Below are 24,873 nucleotides of genomic sequence, written 5' to 3'. Positions count from 1 at the left end.
TCAATGGCATTCATACCCTCATCTTTAGGATTGCAGCCTCAAATCCTAAATGTAATTTAATTTGCAGGTAATGAACTTTCTTTGAAAACTAAATTAGCTGACATAAACATAGCTGCTTGAAAAGACTAGACTGTATTGCTTCCGAGAAAATTACAAGGATATATCCATGAAGCCACCAGGAATTGTGCTCAATTTGAAAGAAGCTTTATTTTAGGTGTTAAAGATAACTTCCATGTTTAGACAATTTATTTAAGTATTTAGTGATTAGCAGGGGAAAAAAAAACTTAGTACTGTTTTATGTTTCCTAAGCAAACCATAAATTACACTGGCTAATTAAGAGCAAAATACCACTAATGATAGGCAGCAAGTAATGTGCATTCAGAAATCCTGATCTTTCTTTTGGAATACTAATATTTATCACTAGAGGGCACAATTTATATAGCACTAAAACAAGGCTTTGTTTTACATGTTATTTTTGGCTATCATATACTTGCATGTAAATTCTGATTCCATTCTATTCTATTCTATTCTACTCTACTCTAGACTTATGACCATTTGTTTAACAACTGTTTGAAGTTACAATGGTGCTAGGAAAAGTGACTTACAACCAGTCCTCGCACTTAAGACCATCACAGTGCCCTCGGTCACGTGATCAAAATTTGGGCGCTTGGCAACTGGCATGTATTTACGACAGTTGCAGTGTCCCAGGGTCACATGATTGCCATTTGCAACCTTCCCAGGGGGCTTCTGACAAGTAAAGTCAATGGGGGAGCTGGCCTCTTTTAACGACCACAGTGATTCACTTAATGACCACAGCAAAAAAGACTGTAAAATCACGCACAACTCCCCCACAATGCTTAGTGACAGAAGTTCTGGTCCCATTTGTGGTTGTAAGCCAAAGATTACCTGTATTAAATATAATTAAAATTAGTTTTTTAATATTAGTAATTAACTGTCAAAGTTGCCTACCATGTGGAATGTTTACTTTGGATTTCTGCTGCTTTAATCTGAACTTCACAGTCAACTCATGGAGTAGTTTTAAATAAATCTATGCAACTTGGTATTAACTGTAGATTGTAAAATAAGAATAATAGCAAACCAAAGTGTCACAAATACCTTAAAAGAACAGTTATCACCAATTGAAAAAGAGATCATAACAGATGGAGTATCAAAATAATTTCATAATACAAAATGCACTTGGAATCTTCTAACAAACATGGGAAGGTGTGAAGATACTTATCCACAGTCCCCCTGCTTTTTTTTGGAGGAGTTTGCCTCTATGCTTTGAGCTTCAGATCAACTACAGTAGAAACAGTTGTCAGTCCTAATGGTTATATCCTGACTGTCAATCAGATGAAATCCTGTTTCATGGACCCTGAAAGCTAGAACAACCAGGTTTTTATTAATTGCTCTATGCAAGCATGAAGAAACTCTGGTTTCCAGATATTGCTGAACTATAATTCCTACCAACCCCAGCCAACATGCTCAATGGTGGGAATTCATTCATATTTCAAAGTTCCCCACATCTATTCGATCTATGCTGTCAATGTTCCTTGTTGGCTCTTCAGTGGTGTGGTATTGTGATTTTTATTTGTTGACTGTTGTTTTGAAATTTTTATCACAGTAAAATAAAAACCATAAACAACTGTAAGACACAGGTTTTAAATCAACACAATAAAATCATCATGTTACTTCCTCCCTGGGCCAGCTGATTGTAATTAAGTTGCACGCTCATGACAAAGACCCATTGGTCTACTTTCCAAAATGACAAGGAGATTGTGCCATCCTCACCTTGGGGCAAGACGTTTAAAAGGGTGCTGCCACCAAAAGACCTCTTTCCTGACTTTGTCTGCCTTGACTTTCACAAGGGAGAGATTCTCAGCCTGACCCTTTGGCCTACACAGAATGGATAAGCAGATTCTACCTGGGCCAGACATTCCCAAAGGTAACAATGACCCAAGCCATAAAGGTCCTTACAGGTGATAACCAACACCTTGAATTGGATGCAGATGCCTATGGGTAGCCAGTACAACTTCTGCAAGATTGGTGTTACTCTACTGTGCCAATATTGACAGTTACCAGATAGGCATGGCTAATAAAGCTATCTAGAATATAGCTTCAGAGACAAACAAGAATATTTAGTCATCTTGACTCAGGCACAGGATAGACATTGGGCGTGGTCTATGGGGACATCTTATCACTGCTTAGTTCTGGCCCCATTCATCAATTTAGGCCATTAACCACCGCTTATATAGACCATGTGGGGCTGAAGGGACTGCATACAGCCTTCATTATTACCTCCCCAAATCCTCAGAATTACATTTGTGCTGCCTTGTTGAGGGTCTTCATCCTTTACTTGCAGCTGTCCAGCGATGGAACAGCGCCTCCCCCCATACTATACTATACACATAAGATATGTCTAGGATACCTGATCTGATAGCAGGCAACCATGTGTTCGCCATCGTTTAATGGCAAAGAGCTTTTAAACACAAGCCAAGGCACTGTTTAGGCTAGCGTTTCTCAACCTTGGTAACTTTAACACGGTGGACTTTCACTCCCAGAATTCCCCAGCTAGCCATGGGGCTTTTGACCATCCTTTGAGCGACCCCACGGCACGCTGAAATCATGCTCATCGGGCAGTTTTATGCCATTTCCAGGGAGTTCATGAGATCAGCAGCCCAAAACGGCAGACAGTCTGCTCCTCGTAAAAATGCCGCGGCATTTCTTCCTCCGCTTCAGCGCTAGGAAGTCAAACAGGCCACTTCGTCGCTCACCAGAAAGTCGAAACGAGCCGAAGACGAGGAGATTCTGTGGCGCAAGCAGCCCAAGGCGCCCCTCCCCATTTCCTCTGATCTCGCCAAGCGGGCAGGCCTTCCCCGCGGGAACGGCCGGGCGGGCGGGGTCGGGCGGCGGCGCCGCTTCCCTCGCCGGGGGCTCTCCGTGGAGCCCTCGGGCAGCGGCTGAGGAGCAGCGATGTGATGTGGGGCCGGGGCTCGGACGGCCAAAGCGGTGGCGCTTCTCTCCTGGGTCCGAGCGGTCATGGCGAACGTCAAAGTAGCTGTGCGGGTCCGGCCCCTCAGCAAAAGGTGAGCCAGCGGTTCTGGGATGGAAAGGGGAAGCCTCGAAGCATTTGCGGGTATCCACGCGTACCTGCCCAACCGATAAAAGCTCGGTTTGTGTGTTCTGCACTGCTATGCCCTTTCTCGTTTGAGCTTTAGGGAGCGTACTCACGTTTAATAGGCTTGTCTGTGGGCGGCCGTTAAGTTAACGTGTGCTCCTTCCTGGAGCGTGTTTGTGTGCGTGTGTGAAGTTGGTGCGCGTTCTGCTCCTAGCTGCGAACGTGGGAAGTGAGGAGACTCACTTGCAAGTCTGCAGGGACGTCGGTTGCTTTGCAGCGGGACTGTCTGTAAAGCGTAGCGTGCAGAAAGGTGAACGCTAATTACCGAGCGTGACCAAACAAGGCAAGCCTGCTCTTGGTTCAGAAAGCGTGCAAAGGATGTAAGAGCTAAGCAGAACTTTAAAAAATGTGATGCATTTCCTGCATGTGCTTTCTAGTAATGTAGAATACACCCAGATTTTTTTCCAAGATGTAACCTGTGCTTTCTTTATTTGTATGTTTATATCAGCTGTGTTGGTGATACCCTGAATCGCAGACTGGTTTGTTGTATGAGTTCTACCCGTGTGATTAGTATATGATCAGGAAATTTGGTTAATTGAGTTAACCACGATTGAATTAACTATGAATAAGCGTGCTGTGTGAAGACAATCATATCAACCCTGTGTATTTGTCACTAAAATCAGGATCCTTAATTTTCATGATTTCAGGCTAGGCAACTAATTTAGGAGTCTTTCCAAGGAAGACATGAAAAGTCTTTCCAAGTTACAGTTTATGACACAGCAAATGTACTTTTTGTTATTTGTGGAGATCCAGTTGTCTTCCTTCAAGACTGCACTTCCGTTTTAAAAAATGGGAAAATATGATTCTTCCATCTTCCTTTGCTTGAATGAATGCTTTGTGAAATGTGTCACACATGTCAAGCTGGCTGCTGCCCCTGAGCTTCCCAGTTATCCATACCCTGTTCTGTACATGTTTGTTTCTAATTATTTTATGTCACTGAGTACCATGCTTTTACAAGGGCTGCTCTTGTTTCTGAATACTCATCTAGGCTGAATTTGTTACTGTCAAAATATTCAAAAAGCAAGCAAAGTACATAGCATTAACAATTTCAGAAGTCTTTGTTCCAGCCCTCTCTTCTACTGGACGGATTCAGTACTAGAGTGAATTATCCCATCTGTTTATTTTATTCAGTAATGAAAGACCTTATTTTTCAATTTAAACCAGTGTTTCTCAACCTTGGGCACTTTAAGATGCATGGACACTGGTTTAAACTGTAGCTAATTTGAGGTTTACCTTACAATGAGCCAGATCAGCTTTAACCCTCTATAATATTCCTACCTGATCTTCTTTCCCTGCTTTTTGGATTGAGCTTCATTATTAAGTAATTCCACATATTATCCTCAAACCTGATACTTATCTACTGCTGAACAATAATTTTGATTTACAAAATTACAATACAGCAGATTCAGCTGACATAAATATTGGTGATACTCACTGTATGAACATGTGGTGCGTATAACAAAATAATTAAGATCATGTGTACCATGGAGTTTTGGGGAGGATGGGAGAAAGAAAACTTTGGAATTACACAAAATCTCTGTGTGACAAATAATCTAATCCCTCCTCTGGAGAAGAGAGGGAATAACAAGAAAGTAAAACAGATGCAGTATTTGTGCTGTCAGGTCTTTGTTTTTGATGCAGCTCCTTTAATGGTTACATCATGTTTCCTGACACGTGGCCATTATAAATAACTTTTCACTGTTATAGGCAAGACAGTTTCTCAGCCTTGCAGTGTTATGTTGACATTATAAGGCAGTTAAGCTTTAATTGGCAGAAACAAAGGAACATCTTAAAACATTTTTTTAATGTGCAGAACTTCAGCAGTGTAGCTTTCTAAGTGCTGTACTTTGAGGCATAGCACTGCATGGACCTTTCTGTCACTGCCATACAGTACTGCCTTAGCCTTTCATAAGGAGACTTAAAAAATACAAATAAAGAAAAGAATAGCTTGAAGCTTCTTTAGAGAAAAAGTCCTAATTCTCAAGCTGTGCTCATGTAAGTGTTTAAACAGTGAGTTGCTTACCTCTGATTTACTGACTAGATCACAGTTGGCTGGGTCTGTACAGCACACTGAAATATAATCCATGTTTTATCAATCTTGATGGGAAGATTCACACAAGACACTAAGACAAACCACATTACAACTTAGCTTGTCATTTGAATCCAGCCATGATTTGTGCCTGGGCAGGCTAAGTAAAACATCTGGGATTGGTCTGTAAACTGTGGTTTATGAATTAGCTTGTATGAACATGTAAAGGCTGAAGATGGTAAAAGGAGAATCAACAATTTCCAGGCCAGATGAAACTGTTACAAAAACATTAGACGGACATTTCTGACTCTCAGGGCTGGGAAAAGAAGAGCCAAAAGTCTCTTGACTTGAATGGGTGGGAGGAAGTGGCCTACAATTTAAACACTGGAGGTGTCATATGTAAGGGTTTGATTCCTGTGTTTTGAACCAACTGGGCCATAGATAAACTTGTCTTCTTTGTTGCCTGCAATATAGCAGCTTATCTAGTCATGTTGAATCTCTGAAGCTCCGGCTGCTCTTCCTGTTACTGAATGTGGGGTTGACTTTCTGAAAAGTTGGTATTGCCATTCCTAGTGAAGTCTGATAGAATGAAAATAGAATGTGCTAGTCAGTAAGCCAGTGATGAAAAGAATTGGCTGTGTACAGACCTGAATGTTGGTCTGTGATGATGTGAGCCATGCCCTCTGCATATTGTTGTAAATTGCCCAGAGTCCTCCCTTTGGGGGGAGATGGGTGGTGGCACATTTTAATAAACAAATAAAATTATTGTTCAAAATGCCTTTATTGGTTCTACTCCATTGGATTATGATAGTGGAACCCCACTTTGTAATAGCCTGACACAACTCTGATTTATCAAAAATGTGAGCATTTTCATGCATACACAAAGTCTAGTATAATACTAACCATAGGTGTACTCACCCATGAGTGTGGCACCAGGTAACAGCAGACCAGCCCTGATTTGCTGGCAAGAGCCATCTTGCCAGATTTCCCAATTACCCTTATAAAATAAAACAAAAATGTGGTGACCCAATAGTGGTTGGAGACATTGCAGATGAAATAAGAAAGGCTTTACCTCTCTTAGTCACTTTGGGTCTTCTTTTAAGCTACCTCCACACCCACAGGAACTGGAAATAAAATGGGGGGGACAGACACACTGGAATTGCAGTGCACATATTTGTAGCTGCTCTAGTCTCTTGTCTCTTTATTGAGAAGCTAGAAGAGAGGGTAACTGTGAAGTAACTCTTCAGTTAATGTCCATTCCATAACTAGATTCCCAGACACAATGACAAAGCCATGTCTTTGAAAGGCAAGTGGGGTTGGGGCCAGTCTAAGTCCAGGGAAATTATGTTCCAAAGGGTGGGTGCTGTGGCAGAAAAAGCTCTCCTTCTGGGTCCCTCCAGATGGCACTCCTTAATAGGCAGGACCCATAACATGTCTCTTGTGCTGGACCTGATGCAATGGGTAAATGTAACTGGAGAGAGGTGTTCCCTCAGATAACCCAATCCCATGCCATACAGGGCTTAATGGGTTATTACCAGCACTTTGAATTGAACCCAGAAGTAAACTGGCAACCAAATCAGCTTTTGGAGCAGTGGTGTAAGGTGTGCTGATTGAGGACTGCATGTAGCTGCCAACACCAGGAATGGGTGCAACTGGCACACAACACAAAGGCCTTCCTAGCCACGACTGCCACCTGCTCTTCAAGCAAGAGCTGTGAATCCAGAAGGACCTCGAAATTGCACAAAGGTCTGGTTGGGGCAGTGCAACCCCATCCAGCACGAAAGATGGTAAATTCCCAGAACCCGAAGGCCCCAAGACCCAGAGCCATTCAATCTTGCTAGGGTTTAGTTGAAGCCTGTAGTTCCCAATCCAAACTCCCACAGCTTCCAATCATTGAGACAGGATGTTCACAGCATCACAAAATTTGCCAGGAGCAGAGATGATACCTCACCCCATGGTGATGAATGACCTTACCCATCAGCTTCACGTAGATGTTAAACAGGAGTGGAGAGAGTACCAAACTTTGTGGAACCCCACAAAGCAGGAGCCAAGGGCGGGGCTTCTTGCTCCTGATCAATACCAATTGGAACCAGTGCCAGAGGAAGGAAAACCAGCACAATAAAGTGCTGCCCACCCCAAACCTCTGTAGCTGGTTCAGGAGGATACCGTGGTTGATAGTATTGAAGGCCGCCAGGAAGAGCAAGGTCGGACATACTACCCTCATCCTGCTCATGCCAGAGGTCATCCAAAAACACAACCAATGCTGTATCAGTCTCATGCCCAGGTCTGAAACGAGTGGTCCAGATAATTTGCTTCATCCAGGATCCTCTGAAGCTCTTGCATGACCACCTTCTCAACAACTTTCCCAAAAAAGGAAAGGTTGGATACTGGATGAAAATTACCCAGTATGGTTGGGTCTAGTGATGATTTTTTGAGGAGAGGGGCAAACGAACACCTCCTTAAGAGATGGAGGGACAATCCCCTCTCTCAAGGAAGAGTTCATCACTGCCAAAACCCAACTAATGTCACCTCCCAGGAGGCCTTTGCAAACCAAGAGGGACATGGATTTAATAAACAGGGGGACAAGCTCACAGTCATGACGAGCCTGTCCACTTCATCAGGCCCAAAAGGACTTTAAAGTAGGACTTTAAGAGCATTAAATAATGTAATTTGATGACTATATGTGAAGGGTGGTGTTTTTCTTAGGCTTAGGGCTCATTTGGAATGAGTCCTTGAGCTGGCATAAAATTTGCTTCCTCATTACTGGGTACATTCAGGGCACATTACAGACAGGGATTGGCAGATTCCCTTGTTTTTGTTTCCCTACCGTCTAATCAGATGTCTGCACCCACCAGTAGTTCTCCTTAATAAGGGCTGGGGAAGAGGCAGGTTTTGACAGGCAGGTCAAGCTATCTGTCAAAACTTGCTTCTGGCTTTATGTTAGCATTTTGTGTGGATGTATTCAAATGGAGACAGGCTAATGGGGCTGCTCCCCCAGCTGGCAGTTAGCTTTCCTCTGAGCTCCTTTTGAATCTGGGTTTAGCATTTCCTCACTGCTCTCCAGGTTTATTTTGGCTCCCCCTGCTGCATTGCTCAAACCCTACCCTGCACTTGTCAGCTGATTAATGGGCGGTGGTAGGGGCTATGTGGTGATTTCCTGGAAGAGAAGCAGATGAAGGGCAGGAGAAAAGAAGAAGAGCTCCTTTACCTGTCTTTTCTTCCAGCCTGGGGGTCAGATGCTGGGGCTGAGAGATGTGGCAGCCCTCTTAACTTGCTATGTCTCTTGGAACTTCTTTCTTGTTCTTTGGTTTTTCTTCAGAGTCTTTCCCATCCCTGAAGGATTTAAAGTAGGTTAACAAGGATTTTTTTTTTATGCCTTCAAGTCAGTCTTGACTCCTAGGAACTGCTTGGCCAAGTCCCTACAGTTTTCTTGGCAGCATTTTTGGAAGTGGCTTGCCATGTCTTCCTCCGAGGGCTGAGAGAGAGTGGCTGGCCCAAAGTCACCCAGCTGGCTTTGTGGCTAAGGTAGGACCAGAACTCACACTCTCCCAGGTACTAGCCTTTAACCCCTACACCAAACTGGCTGTTGGGATGAGAAGTATAAACAACAATTTCTCTTTGCAAAATGCCCTGCTTTAAAATGGCTACAGATCCATTTCTGGCATACCTTTTCCTGCCATCAGGGCAACGCACCCAACTGCCAGTCAGCTGTGCTGCTGGGCACTGCAGGGTGGTGAGCGCTTTCTGCTGGAAGGAAACAGAACAAGAACAGAGGCAAAGGAAATTGCCTGGAATCCCAAGGGAAGGGGTGTGCCTCTACCATCCTGAAGTGGTCCATAGATGCTGGGCAGATCCTACCACGTACAGCCACCTGACTGTTACAATGGTTTCAGTGTTTTTCCTGTGCTTAGTGTATGAATTGCTTCAACTGAACTAACAAATTGGGTTAGTCACTTTGATGACCCTATTTGTTTTGTCTTTTTTAACTAGCTACTTCTCATAGATAATTACACTGCGATATGAAGAAATGTGTGGAAGGAACCTACAAGTACTTTCAAGTGCTGTTCCTGTAAATGGGATTTAAAAGTTCCCACATTTGGCTTTTAATATAGAAAAAATATTATGTCTTAACTGTTGTTTGTTCTCATATCCCCAGAGAGCATGCAGAGGGAAGAGGAATAATTGTAGAAATTGAAGACAGAGTGGCAAAAGTAAAAAAAGTAAAGGTATGGATTTTTTTAAAATTTAGTATCTAAAAGCTTGCTACAGCTGGCAAAATCTAATAGCTATATGATGACTTATCAAATAGAATCAGTGTGTTGTAGGGAAGAAAGAATGTTGGTCAATACACAGGTAAACTCTACTTACACAATGGTACTTCTCTTGCTTTCTATCACTCTAAGCCTCCAGAGCAAACTTTGGGATTTGCTAGACTATTGGAGGGAGGTGGAGGAATCTAATCCAGTGGTGGCCGCCATTTTATCACTAGGCTGACATGGTTGGATATAGCTTCATTTGGAGCAGAAACATTGGATTCAAATCACCATTCATAGATGAAACTCACTGAGTGAACCTGAGCCTGCCAAAATGTAACCTTTGCAGGATAATTATGAGTGAGAAAATGCTATATCTTATATATCACATCATTTGAGCCCTTGGAAGGAAAGGGAGGATATGAATATAATATATAAACTAACTACTTGAAAAAGAAGCACAAGAATTTCATTTTTTCCAGACTTACCTAAAAAATCCACATTCTGCTCATTTAACACCCTTAAAATATAATTTTCAGGCAGTGCAACTAAAAACAGAAATTCTTACATTTTCCCCCCTTCATTATTTCTTCTTGATATTCTGTGACTACTGTATTAATTAAAGTGATATTTCTAGGAAGAATTATTATGAAAACACTAGTCGCATTTCCCACAAAATCTTAGAACTCAAAGACCACAATCCGGAAATTGTGCTAAATATTTTGTGGTATTTTATTTAGAAAGCATGCAGATGCAAATGTATCCATCTGAATTTGAGCGCCAGGTAGACTCTGAAAGCCAACTAGTATCAACAAAAACTGAAGGCAATTCAGTACAAAATACTAAAAGGGTTTTATTTGTCTGTCTGGAATTGAGACATAACAATGAGGGGGAAGGGAGGTAAAAATCTGTTAATAGAGTCACTTTGTTTTTTAAAAGTGCAGTTGTGTATTGTATGGAAAATCTGTGGAAGTCAAAAATAAAATAGGAAGGAAATGCAAAAGGTGGAGGGTGAGAGAAGCTTAAATTGGCAGGGTTTCTGTGCTCCATATAGAAAAGAAGTAAACATGTTTGGAAGCTTAAAATAAATACTAAATTAACCGCCTTTTAGATGCGATGTTGCTGTTTCTCTGCATCTCAGCTGTACAGTAACCTTTTATTTTTTTCAAGACAGTAGAATAAGCACAAAAGCTCATACAGAATTGCTTTTTGACTTTTTTCCCCCTCTCTTTCCCTTGATAGTAGTCTAATATGATAGCAGCTATTTTCTGGGGAACCTAACAAAAATGTGTATTGAACTATAGCTAACTTCCTTGTAGACTGACTAGCTATAAGAGACTGCATCCTTTCCTTTTTTGAGATTCTTGAAGGCTTCCTTTATAGGCATGGGAAACAGAGCTGGTTTTTTTCCAGACACTGGGACTCCTGAATGCTACTGTACTCTCTTAGTCAAAAAGTAAAATGGGCCAAAATCAGTTTCTGTTGGCAATCTATCTTACGACTCAGAAGACACATAAGTGAATTATAGAGTTACCATGATTACTGTGGGAATTCTACAGGACAGATGCTTCCTATTTCTTGCTCAGTCTTTGTATCTGCTTGTCTGCCTGATTATTTTAGGCAATTTGCTTAAGATAATTAGTGTTTGAAACATCTTAGGAGGCAGTTTGGCAGAGATCAAAGAACTAGATAAGTAATTTCCTTGTTTTAAATTCTTTCCGGAGTTGGGCTAGTTCACCCATTTAGGAGGAGGACAGTAGATAGTGTTCCATGTCTTTTTAGGAAATTCAGAAGATCAATTGCCTGTTTTTAAAGTGGGTTGTGATGTGGGTGGTGTATTGCTTAGAAATGTTACTTCTTTGCCATTTGGAAGACATAACACATTGCTATCCAAAACTGATGTTATATAGTACATATTCTGCTGATAGCTCCCATGTAAACATGGAACAACCTTCAGGCTATTCAAGCAATATAGATATGAGGAGTAGTTGAACCCAATAGAACAAAGCTTGATGAACATAATTATATAGGTTTAATCTTAAAATAACTTTTCTTTCCCACTCAGCAAGTTTAAGGTGAGGGAGCCAAGAATGTTATATCAGCCTGCGTGTGTGTATGCGCATGCACATACTTTTGAGTCAGGGTTGACTCTGCAGTTTTCTTGGCAAGGTTTTTCGGAGATGACTTACCCTTGCCTCCTTCCTAGGGCTGAGAGAGAGTGACTGGCCCAAGGTCACCCAGCTGGCTTTGAGCCTAAGACGAGACTAGAACTCTCGGTCTCCTGGTTTGTAGCCTGATGCCTTTAACCACTAGACCAAACTGTTTCTCTGTATCAGCCTCTATACTGGTTGTTTATATTTCTTAAAGGTATTTTTATGTCTCTTAGATGACTGTAAGAAAAGCTTTGCTTGTGTAGCGTGGTGTTGTGGAATTTAGCAAAAGACAGCTATTAAAATGAAGGTGTTCACAAATAATCCTTGAGATTATAATTGGTTTCTTTGATCAGGAGAATCTAGCCTCATAATATTCACATTTTAGAATCTAGCCTCATAATATTCACATTCACATTTACATAATATTCATACTTTACTATATTGATTAAAAGAACTGTCCTACACTGACTATGTCAGGAAACAGTTTCAGCTCTACAATCTTTCTAGGAGTGCTGCTATCTGCAGCTCAGAAAGTCTTCTTGGCCAAGATCCAAGCCCAGCTCCTCTTTGAAGTCCTTTTGAGCTCTTATAGGTCATTCCTTCCCCTTGAAAGAGTTCAATCTAAGTTCTTGAGATCTGTCTTCCAAGTACGCTGCTGCGTTCCAAACGTGGTGCTTCACTGTGAAGCCGGCCTACTTAAAATAGAAACGTCCACCTGTATTCACATTTTCATACTGGCTTAAGCTTCTTTTTTTTCCCAGCCAGCTTGGCCCCCTTAATTATGACTGACAGCTTCCAGTCTCCCTGGTGTCAGGCAATACATGAAAAGTTTAAATCGTATGGCTTCTCATGGGCAGCTATCACCCTGATGGGCTACAAACGTGTATTAGCCAATCTTAAACATGTCATTGACTTAGAGCTGCAATCAGATTTGCCACTCTTGCCCAGAAATATCCTTCTGAGCCACTCTGCACATTTACTTCTCCCAGCCTCAGTTGCATAACAACCCTTACATTTAGGTGGGCTTTGTCTTTGGCTAGATTCAATGCCCTTCCAACAGCAGGCATTGGGTGGAGATACCAGAATATCATTGTAAGGTAAACCTCAAATTAGCTACAGTTTAAACCAGTGTTTCTCAACCTTGGGCACTTTAAGATGCGTGGACTTCGACTCCCAGAATATCCCTTTAGAGCAGAGATTGTGCCCATGCGGTGGAGGTGCAGTTGAAACACTGGAACATGTTATATCGTACTGCTCCCTCTAAGCTGACATTCACCAAGAATTACTATTTCCACTCATCACCAAACACCCTGGTCATACTGTTTCCTTCTACCTCAAATTGCTACTATCAGCTCAGTCTAATTATACTTCAATGATTGCAGTCAAATACTGTTCCATAATTTGTACAATACACCATAAGTTCTCTTCAAACATCTCCTAGATATTTTCTGTCTGGAAACATTTCAAATGCAGCTATCCATGTAGTTGCTACTTTTTATCAATGTTTTATGCTCTTTCTGTCAGTTGAATCTTATTTCTGTCTTAACAATATAGATAAATAGTTACTATAATTGGACTTTTAGTTTTGAAATCATAATCATTCCTTATGTTATTATCCTTCCTTATACATTATATCACTATATTTTCTCTAGATAGACTAATAATAATAATTACCACTTTTCTACAGCTTTCAGTATTATAATGGTTCTATATATTTCAGATTGGTAATTTTACTATTCTGTTATTCTAAACAATCATTTAGTTGCCTTATATAAATTGTATCATACTTTACTATATTAATTTTTATGCCTCAAATTCTTAAACTTTAACTTACAATTTTACTTGTATTATTATATGACTTTATAGCTTGTTTTACTCTAATCAGTTGTGACTCTTGTTTTGTTTTGCTGGTCAATGACTGAAATAGAATGACTTCCTGACTAAAAGAACTGCATTTCTTTCTTCTCCCAATAAAGATAGTAAAAGTGATCACAGTAATCACTCTATTGGATCAGGCCAAGCCAGTTTCCCTTACATAGATGATGACTGAAAACAAATTAAACATCACAGCCATGACCTGGTTGTAGTTACATGCTGCCATTGATAGGGCTGTCTTACAAGTAACAAGTGTAAGTTTATTATTGAGGCCATTTTAAAAATAATGGCTTTTGTCTTTCTCACAAAAGGTTTGTATGAAGATGTAGTATGAGTTGGAACTCGCAGACTGTGGCATCTGTTAGCTTAAGAGATATATACCTGTCCTCAGGTAAAGGGCCATGTCAGCCTTTGAGAAGCATACTGAGGATTACACTGTATGCTAAAAGATGCAGAGTAATTTTACCATTTGATGTATACAAACTCTCCTGACATGAACTAGGATTTGGGACTTGACATAAAGTTTTCCATCTATACATACTCTGGGGTTATAAAAATGTACTCTGCATAAATATCCTGTTTTAGAATTAACCTTGAAGGTACAGATTTATGAATGTGGCACCATCTTTTGTTTTTCGTTTTAAATTCAGGTAGACAACAGGTTTGGAAGTGTTTGGGGCACAAGGGAAAAAGTTGTGGCATTTGGTTTTGATTACTGCTATTGGTCAATTGATCCTGAGGATTCGAAATATGCATCTCAGGAAGTGGTAAGTATCAATAGTTTCAGTTCCTTTCTCCATTTTGTAAAGTGTGTTTTTGTTCTTTGAAACCAGCAAAAAATAGTTGCTTACAACTTAAATAACAGTAGCAATTAGCCCTCTACTGGGAATCATCAATTGTCTGTTTTCTAAGGACCCTCTGATCACAGAGGGACTGATAATCTGTCCATTGAACGGGTAGAATCAGTTTCACATTGCCTGGATTCATCATTGCCACCAAGGAACTAATAGTCTCCCACCCACTGAATGGGGACGCCAATTTTCTCACCCCTGGGATTACCTTACAGTCACACACACATTCCATTGCATCTAGCATAGTCATGCCCCATACAAATCCAGATTACATCCACTCCTGTTCTTTGAATAAGCTGTAAACATAAGGACTAAGAGTCAGACCAAGTTTAGCTCCTTGTTGCCACTTTACTTAACTGGATAAGAGTCCACAAAATTGAGTTTTGAAAGTTTGGTAAATGCTTACAAAGCCCAGCATCCTAATCTAAAGGAAGGTAGTGGGAAGGAGGGGAAGCAGAGTGGAGAGTAGGGAATGGGGAGACGTCTCCAAAGAAGTTTCTGTGGTAGAGTGGCTTCCTTTCTTCATTCTGATGTCAAGTTCTCACCATCAGTGGCAAAGTCATGTCAATCTCTTGGAGGAGTATATGAAGGAGGGGTGCAGGGAAGTGAAAGCCAATGGACCAGTTCGACCAATAGGACTCATCTTCTTCCTTCACCATTCTGTTTGCATTTGCCCTTTTTACCTAAAAAGAACACCATGATTCAAGCCCTTCCCCTTCACTAGTCCTCTATCCTACTTCTTCACATATGGAGTGACCTTTTTTCTTCTTTCAGAACTCCATCTTTCTCCCTGTGTAAGCCTATGTCTGCTTCTGGTTAGCTATTAACTTCCTGCTGTAGGTTGTTGTAGTTAGTTAGTATCCTTTTATGTACCTTCAAAGTCTAAAGGAGACACAAGGGAGACAAGATAAGACAGGGACTCTGTGTACTTTTGCACAATTATGTTAAAGCAAAGCAAGAATCAGTGCTTCTGGTATGGCTTCTTTCAATGTATAAATCACTGCTACATGAGGCTGCTACTGGACATGTCATTTGAGTGGTGTCAGCTGGAAATCAGTACCACTTTTCTTTAAATAACAAAAATATTCTGGATGGTTTTTAACCTCAGAGAAAACACTTTTTCCCCTCTCCTTCACTTCAGGTGGAACACCCATTCCAGATTTCTTTGCTTTGTTTCTTTGTTTGCTTTTTAGTGGAGATGCTGATTGCCCATCATTCTTCTTATCTCTCAGCTCACATTTCACATTCAGTTGCCAGTGCTGTGGGATGAAGCATTTTTAAAATTTATTTTTAAAATAGTAACAGAAAAAGAAAAAAAGAGAACAAAAATACATTATCAAATACAAATACATAACAAGTACTTAAAAAAGTGAAGAAATATACAACAAATATATATAGTATAATATGTCATTATAACAGTAACAGTTGCAATTCTATATATATATAATTATCTAATGCAAACATTATGCAAATAGTGTGTGTGTGTGTATATATATATAAATAAAATACATTTATATAACTATATGGGATGAAGTATGATAATTTGCCAGAATTAAAGTTTATTGGAAATATGTGGAAAATTAGGTGGAAAAATAATATATTATATTATGTTATGTTATGTTATGTTATATGTTATATGTTATATGTTATATGTTATATGTTATTTTATGTTATATTATATTATCACTTGTTTTCCAAAAGCCACCCCTGACATCAGTTCCTATAATAAGGGCCTTCCCCACCTCCAGTAACTATTACTTGCTGTTTTCTTATATGTGTGATGCAAGGAGACCATGAAAGAGGAAGACAGGTTGCTTACCTGTAACTGTGGTTCTTTGAACTGTCATTATTGATTGAAGAACGGATCAAAGGACTGTGATTAGAAGGGTTAGGCTTGTGCCCTGGATTTTGTCCACTGTCTCTGGGTGAGAGCTGGGGAGGGGTTTGAATCACAGGGATTGTATAATTGGGGCCTGAGCAGTCTGGTGAGAGGAGACTGGCTTATGGCAAGGAATGGTTGGTGTGGCTGGTGGATGGGGTTTAAGGAGGTGACCCTTAATTAACTTGAGGTGCTGAGTGCTAATACTGCAGAAGCACCTTAGGTATTCAGGAGTTTTGTTGGGATTGTAGGTTGTTGTGAGGTGGGGGGTGCAGGTCTGGGCATGGAATTCGATAGACAGGGGAGGGGGAAGGGTTCTGAAGGGATGAGGGCAGGCTATAGTATCCCAGTAGTGATGGGTAGAGGGAGAAATGGCGGGAGACGAGGGGCAAGATTTGTATGTGGAAGGGGTCACAGGTATATTGTTCCTGTAGCAGATTCCAGCCCCTCGAACTCACTCCCAGGTCCCGGTTGGCAGACTTTCAAGGCCCTGGGCTGTCGGCTACTGCTACTGAATGCCAGGCCACCCTCATCCTTGATTTGATCGTGGATGAGAAAGCTGACCTGGCTTGTATTACAGAGACCTGGCTGGGAGAGGAAGGGGGAGTCCCCCTTTCTGAAATGTGCCCAGCTGGTTACCGGGTGTGGCACCAGCCAGGACTCCAGGGTAGGAGCAGTTGGTTGGCAGTGGTCATCCGAGACACTTGGGAGGTATCCAGGGGTGCTGCTCCTCAGATTGCCGGGTGCGAGACCCTGTTTGTTAAGTTGGGCTCTAGGGATCAGCTGGGACTGTTGCTATTGTACCAGCTTCCCTGCTGCATAGCAACCTCCCTGCCTGAGCTCCTTGACTCCGTAGCCGGGTTGGCGGTGGAGTTCCCCAGGCTTATGGTCTTGGGGGATTTCAACCTGCCTTCCTGGGGTGCAGGGTTGGAGGTAGCTTGGGAGTTCATGGTTACCATGACAGCCATGGGTCTGTCCCAAGTAATCCAGGGCCCAACACATAACGGTGGTCATTCACCTGACCTGGTTTTTCTGTCGGAGCAGTGGCAGAGTGCTCTGAAATTGGGGGAGATCTTGGTTTCTCCCCTGTCATGGTCAGATCACTGCCTGGTGAGCCTCCAGTTCTCTGGTGCCACTCCCCTCCGCAGGGAGACTGGGCCTATTAGATCGGCCCGCCCAAGGCGACTGATGGACCCAATTGGGTTTCAGAGGGAGCTCAGGGTTGTTCCATGAAGTCTGCTACACGGTCCGACTGAGGCCTTGGTGGCCGCATGGAATGAGGGAGCGGCCAGGGCCTTGGATTGGATCGCGCCTGAGCGGCCTCTCCGTGGCCATGGCTCCCGCAGCTCCCTGTGGTTTACGGAGGAGCTGAGGAGGCTTAAGAGGGCTAAGAGATGCCTGGAGCACCGCTGGCGGAAGATGGGAAGCGAAGATGACCGAACACGAACTAGAGCTGCTATTAGAGCCTACCTCATGGTGGTAAGGGCGGTGAAACATGGCTATTTCTCCGCCCTTATTGCATCTGCAGATAGCCATCCGGTGGTCCTATTTCGGGTGACTCGGTCCCTCCTTGGAGGGAGCAATACCGAGCTTCACCTGCAGGGTCGCTGTGAGGAATATGCTGTGCATCTAGTGGATAAAGTCGCTCGCATTTGCTCTACATTGGACTCCAGCTTTAAGGCAGGGCCAGTGGAGGATACAGGGGCAAAGTCTGGCATGGTTATCTGGGGGGAATTTGATCCGGTTGCACCTGAGGAAGTGGACAGGGCCCTCACAGCTACTAGTTTGGCCACTTCTGTATTAGATCCGTGCCCTTCCTGGTAGGTCAAGGCTGCCCGGGAGGAGGCACGTGATTGGGTCTGGGCAGTGGTTAATTTCTCTTTGAGAGAGGGGCTGTTCCTGCCAGCTCTTAAGGAGGTGGTGGTGCGTCCTCTCCTCAAGGGGCCATCGCTCGACCCAACCAGCCTGGACAATTTTCATCCAGTCTCCAACCTCCCCTTTTTGGGGAAGGTTGTGGACAGAGTGGTCACGTGGCAGCTGCAGAAGACCCTGGATGAAGCAGATTATCTGGACCCTTTTCAGTCAGGGTTCAGGCCGGGTTACGGGACTGAGACGGCATTGATCGCACTCTTAGATGACCTCTGGTGGGAGCGGGATGGGGGCAGTGCAACCATCCTTGCTCTTCTTGACCTCTCAGTGGCCTTCAATACCATCAATCACAGTATCCTTCTGGACCAGCTTTGGGAGTTGGGGGTAGGTGGCACAGTGTTGTGCTGGTTCTCCTCCTTCCTCTGGGGTTGGTTCCAGTCGGTGTTGATAGGGGGGGAAAGGTCCAGCCCACGTCCCATACTCTGTGGGGTGCCTCAGGGCTAGGTTCTCTCCCCTCTCCTATTTAACATCTACATGAGACCGTTGGGGGAGGTGATCCGATGGTTTGGGGTAAGATACCATCAATATGCTGATGATACTCAGCTTTCTATCTCTACCCCAGACCACCTGAGTGATGCCATGGATGTCCTGACCCAGTGCCTGGAGGCTGTAAGGGCCTGGATGGGGTGCAATGGGCTTTGACTCAACCCAAGCAAGACTGAGCGGCTTTGGGTTTGTGGGCCTCCCGGTGCTAAGATTTTTCCATCTTTGGTCTTGGATGGGGTTGCACTGCCCCAGACAGACCCGGTGCGCAATCTGGGGGCCCTCATAGACTCACGGCTCCTGCTCGAAGAGCAGGTGGCGGCCGTGGCTAGGAGGGCCTTTGCACACTTTGGGTTGTGCACCAGCTGCGCCCATTCCTAGACCAAGAGGCTTTGCTTACAGTCACTCATGCCCTCGTGACTTCCCGTCTGGACTACTGTAATGCGCTGTACATGGGGCTGTCCTTGAAGAGCATTTGGAAGCTTCAACTGGTGCAGAATGCAGCTGCACAGATAGTAAACGGTGTCGAGTACTCGACACATGTAACACCATTACTACGTGAGCTGCATTGGTTGCCGGTGGGTTTCCGGGTGCAATTCAAGGTGCTGGTTGTCACCTTTAAAGCTCTTCATGGCTTGGGGCCGGGTTACCTAAGGGACCGCCTTCTCCCAGTTGTTTCTGCCCATCCAATTCGATCTAGTAGATTGGGTATGCTGCGGGTCCTGTCAGCCAGGGAATGTCGGCTGGCAGGAACTAGAAGGCGTGCCTTCTCCTCCTTAGCGCCTGCCCTCTGGAACATCCTTCCTCCAGAAATTAGGATGTCCCCAACCCTGTCAGCCTTTTGTAAGGCCGTAAAGACCTCGCTTTGTGCCCGGGCCTGGGGCCTCGAGCATGTGGATGGTCCCGTCTCTTGGCTGTATTAATATCTATGCATTGCTCACTTGGTAGCCATGCATATTTATTTTGTATTTATTTTATATTTTAACTGTTTTAATTGTAATTGTTTTATAGTTTTATTGTTGTAAGCCGCCCAGAGTCACTTGCTGAGATGGGCGGCTATAGAAATCAAATGAATAAATAAATTATTCAGATAACTTACCTTGGTCTCAGTGTGACCTACAGATGTTATGTCAGTATTAGTCAAAAGAGCAGAGGTACAGCTTACTTGCTTTTGTCCATGTTTAGTGGAGGACAACTTTGGAATCTGCCAATAAGCTCCACTTTAGAATATTCCAACAGTAGTCTGTTCAAGTGCAGGAAAATCTATGAGCATTGAATGCATGAATGACTGCTTGAAGACCCATAGTTAGAGGTAAGCAGTCTGCCCTTTTTTAAAAAAAACAAGAAAACATGTACCATTCTTGCAAGCCATTAATAATAATTACTTTTCCATGTAGCCAGTTCTGCTTGGCCAATTCAATCAGTGAGAAGCCATGAAGAAGTTAACAGGTGGTGCATCTGATCAGTGGAATACTGTTTAAGTTCTTTACTGTGACGGGAAAAAGAAAGGAAGTTGGTGTATTATGACCTATTCTCAAGATTATATTTGTTTTTCATATTCAGAAGAAATACTAGAATCAAAAGCCTTTTTGAAATAATGTGAATCTATAAGTGAATCTATAGGGGACGCGGTGGCACTGCGGGTTAAACCGCTGAGCTGCTGAGCTTGCCGATCGGAAGGTCAGCGGTTTGAATCTGCGTGATCGGGTGAGCTCCCATTGCTAGTCCCAGCACCTGCCAACCTAGCAGTTTGAAAACATGCAAATGTGAGTAGATTAATAGGCACCGCTTCGGCGGGCAGGTAACGGCGTTCCGTATAGTCATGCCGGCCACATGTCCGCGGAAGTGTCTACGGACAAACGCCAGCTCTTCGGCTTTGAAACGGAGATGAGCACTGCCCCCTAGAGTCAGACATGACTGGACTTAATGTCAAGGGAAACCTTTACCTTTACTATAAGTTACCCTTCTGCCACTTAACATTTGCCATTGTCATTAAATTGGCTAAAGCTTTTCTGGTTAATATGATGCAAGAATAAAATTTTTGCAAAAGCATGAGTCATGTAATCTGACGAACAGATTGGCAAATAAAGTACCTATGTATTGACAAGAATATTCATAAACTATCTTACATAAATATATTACTTTAAAAAACCTCATTTTGACAGAGAAATCAAAAAGTCTATTTCTGGAGTAATCTGAATACCAAGATGGAGCTCACTCAAGGGAGCTGATTATTTAGTCTACTGTGCAAAATACTTCTTTGGTATTTTAATGCCATTAGTGGCAGTATATTTTGTAATTTATGAAGCCCTGTTATCTATCAGTAGTTTGCATACTCTGTACCAAGATATTGGGAATTCTGGAATGAAGGTATGGTTTGAAACATTTCATTATGTTATGGAAATTATAAACACTCATTAACATTTAAGAAAATATCTTAAAATATTGTTAAAGCTCATTTCCAAACAAAATATATTCTTCTCTTTTTCTATTCAGCTGAGAATAGAAAAGCGAAATCCAAGTCATCTGTTTAACAGATTATATAGTTTGCATGGATGTGATATTTTCCATTATGATTCTTTGTTAGAACTTTTTTCATCCTAGGGGCAGAAGTGAATATTGTTGAAACTAGGATCATGATTTACCGCACATGAGATTTAAATAGTTCTTTTAATTATTAAAAATCATTAAAGATAGCTTCCAAATAAAGTTCTTGTGCTTTTCAAAATGCTTTTTACAAAACTATTTGAAAGTTTAAATAAAGAGATTTTTTTTAAAGGAAGAAAAGAATTAAAAATAGAAATATAGCTTTAGAAAAGGAATCACAAGAATAAAATTATTCTTAATTGGCTGACAGAGACAACCAGAAGACTCATAGAATTGATCACTAGGGCCCGTGAGACAGTGACCAAGTTAGAAAGTGCTATAGATTGTTCAAACAGTTAAGTATTTTGATATGTTTATTAGAAAGTATGAGCCACTGATTGTGAATAATAATCAGTTGATTATAATGAATATAAAACAGATTTGGAACACCAGAAATCACGTTTTAGGAGGGTGGGAGAATTGGTGTAATTCCAAATGAGTATGTAGCAAGGCTCTTTATTCAGTACAAATTCAAAATCCTTTTTATATGAAATCAGTACTAAGAAATTGGTAGAAATTATATGTAAGTATATTTAGAGTAGGAACAGAGCCAGAGGATGTCACTAATTTATAATAAATTAGCTAAACATGATTGTAGTTGATAGTAGGGAAGTGTAAAATTCTGTGGCTTGATAATGACTTTTTGTTCTGGAGTAATTGCTTCTGGAAAACAACAAATCACTCTAGAATAGCAAGATGGCCACTTTGGAAGAAAACCACATGTCCCAGGAGATACCAGGACACTCAACTGAAATCTGGACCAGAGTTTTGCATGCAGCTGTTGAATAGTATTTAAATTATATATTGTCTGGCTCAAGTTTCTGATTTTATTTAGTTGAAAGTACATAATGGCCCAGTCTGGACTGGGAGTACTGTGTACAGGATGGAAATTGAACCCATTTGATGGTGTCTTTCTTCCTCTTTGTACAATTACATTACAATAAAAGTAACTGCTTTGGCCCAGTTGTTTTTTTAATCCCACAGCTGAGTAGGGGGATATTTTTTTAAAAAATTGTCTGGACAAAAGAATTAGACTTCCATTTCCAGTGAGTGTCGTCCCAGTCCATATTGGGTCAGCATGTGCATATAAGCAAGCAAACAAATTTAGTTTTTGAGATGAGCTGGGAACCAGGAGTTGCGGGATAAAATAAGTTATATAGATGAAAAAGAAAACTGGCAGCAAAATAAGAGCTGGCATTGAGAAGCAACCAGAAATCAGGAATGCACCTCCTTCCCATTTTAAAGGTTATCAGGATTTGATTAAGCAGAATAGAATTGAATTTCTCTCTTCTAGTCAGGAGTAATCTGGCCATACAGTTCTGTGCAGAATCTCAATTCTAACTGCCTTTGGCAGAAAACTCTATCCAGAATGGAAACATCCATGTATTTAATTTTTAGAAAGAGTTGAGATAAAACTAGCTTTTAAATGCATTTAATGGGAAGAGATTAAAAAAATTACTGTACATGCAAATGACCCTTTTCTCATGAAATACTGATAAAATAGCAACCATTCAGCTGTTGTCATTGTTTCCCAATTTTCAGAGAGAGAAATGTTATAAGAAAGGGGTTTTTGTGTAAATAATTGGATCAGTATATAATGGACTGTAGTAGGCGGAGGGAAATCTCCACAAAATGCTTTAGCTATGTTACATTTCTTCTGCCAATAACACAGCTGGTGCATTCAGAAGACATTTAAATGGCTTGGATTTTACATGAATAAGGTCATCTCTTTGGCATTAGCTGATTTTGTTCCCCCTCCAGAATTCTTGGCTTGGAATCATTGGTATATAGAATTTATCCTGTAGTAAAAGGAATTACAGAGTGAGAACAAAATTTATCTTATACAAAGTTCACATTTCTTTTTTTCAGTTATATAGAGATGTGTCTATTTTCAAACTATCATCCACAGACTCCATTGGGTATACAAAAGCTTCAATTGAACAGTGAGCTGCAGCAATGACATGAAGATCTGCCATGACTGTGTATTGGAAAATCAATAATAGGATGTACCTGTTATCAATAACTTGCCTGTTTTGATTGGGATCCCTCTTATTCATTGGCTAAGTTGTTCTGAATGCTGCTGCAGATTCTTCTCAAATTCTATCCTCTGTAAGAGAAAGAAAATAATTGAAGGAGAATATCTGACATAGAACCTAGGTGCATTTCATCACTGTGGGCTGACTGGGCAACTGTTAGAAAACAACCTAGGGATTAGGATATGAAGTAAAAGGAATAGAAAAGTGATTGAAGGAAGAACTATGAGAAAGGCATCCTCCAGAAGAACAAACCAAAAAGGAGACTGTATTTTAAATCTTAAGTTGGTATTGTAAGAAATTCAGTAATAAAGAAAGTAGGGATGCATTGAGAAAGGTGGAAGATCTCAAATAGAAAGTAGCCTTTTTATTTTTATTTCTAAATATAAATAATAATCTTACAACTGAGATTCATTTTTCATGCAGAGCTCCTAGGTGAAGTGACAATTATTACAAATGTGTACAGTGCTAAGTTGGAGATATCTTACAAATGAATGCAGGAGAGATTTTGGTGCAGGGAATCTGAGGGCTGGGAAACATCGAATGAGAGACCCTGAGAGGCAGAGGTCAGATGTGGGCCAGCAAAATGCCTATATGTAGGCTGACCATATGTCCCATTTTGAACAGGACAGTCCCGTTTTTTTAACATTTCCCAACCATCCCGTTGTTTTAATATAAATGTCAATTTTGTCCCTTTTTTTTTTTTTAAATGTTGGAGCCGTTATTGGGAAAAGTGGGAAAAATTGAAACTGAAATTAAAAAGAGGCTGACTTACCCATTGGCAGTAGTTCTCAGTCTGGCGGGAAACCTACAGCGGGAACTGTAGGAACAGTTTATTGGCGGTGAGCAAGAGGAAGAGTTGCTGCTGCCAGTCGGTGCAGTGGAAGACGGTCGGAAAAGCCCGCCCAGCAGAAGAGAAGCCAATTGACTCTCAGGCCAAAACAGTGGGAAGAAAATAAAATAAAAGGGCGCTCCAGAGAGGAATAGGTTGTTGGGGACAACCGTTCACTAGACTCCTTTGTTCCTGTCCTCCCGTCCCAGCTTGCCGCTGCCCTCAGCCCTCCGCTTCTCCAGCCTCCTGCCGCCTTGTTCCTGTCCTCCTGTCCCAGCTCGCCGCCTCCCTCAGCCTTCCTGCAACCTCTCCACCCAACACCACCCCTGTACCAGCCTCTCTGGACCCAACCACTGCCACACCTCCCCCTCCTGCACCTTCCCAGCTTACTGTCAATAACTTTTTTTATCGTCTTTTTTGTAAATACGGAATATTACGTAAGTTTAACTCCGTCCTGTTTTGCCATCCCTGTGTCCCGTTTTTGTCTCAAGGAAATATGGTCAGCCTACCTATATGCCTTATGCTTTTATTCAGCTTTTCAATTTTGTCTGAGGATAAGACTTAACATTTGTACAGTTAAAAGAATTTCACAACTCTGAAAGGCCAATCACTATTCCCTTTGGAAGATGAAGGGCTGAGATGAGGCGGTTTGATTAATCCTTTAGCCTGCTTGCTGGGAAAGTGAACTTATGCATAGCAGCCTTTGCACAAAATGTTCAAAGCACACTGTGG

General features: G+C 41.8%; 1 protein-coding gene across 1 annotated transcript in view; it reads left to right on the top strand.

Moving 5' to 3' along the window:
• The first annotated feature begins 2,743 nt into the window (after nucleotides 1-2,743).
• Nucleotides 2,744-24,873, top strand: part of STARD9 (StAR related lipid transfer domain containing 9) — a 113,682-nt gene continuing 91,552 nt past the window's right edge. Inside the window, exons 1-3 of the mRNA XM_063318298.1 lie at nucleotides 2,744-3,086; nucleotides 9,364-9,433; nucleotides 14,139-14,255. Coding sequence (XP_063174368.1) covers nucleotides 3,040-3,086; nucleotides 9,364-9,433; nucleotides 14,139-14,255 — 234 coding nt within the window. The 5' untranslated portion in view covers nucleotides 2,744-3,039. The remainder of the gene's footprint in view (nucleotides 3,087-9,363; nucleotides 9,434-14,138; nucleotides 14,256-24,873) is intronic.

The sequence above is a fragment of the Candoia aspera genome, chromosome 1, assembly GCF_035149785.1.
Source record: "Candoia aspera isolate rCanAsp1 chromosome 1, rCanAsp1.hap2, whole genome shotgun sequence".
Classification (NCBI taxonomy): Eukaryota; Metazoa; Chordata; class Lepidosauria; order Squamata; family Boidae; genus Candoia; species Candoia aspera.
Note: the sequence above shows the minus strand (reverse complement) of the source record. Positions and strands in the feature narration are given on the sequence as shown.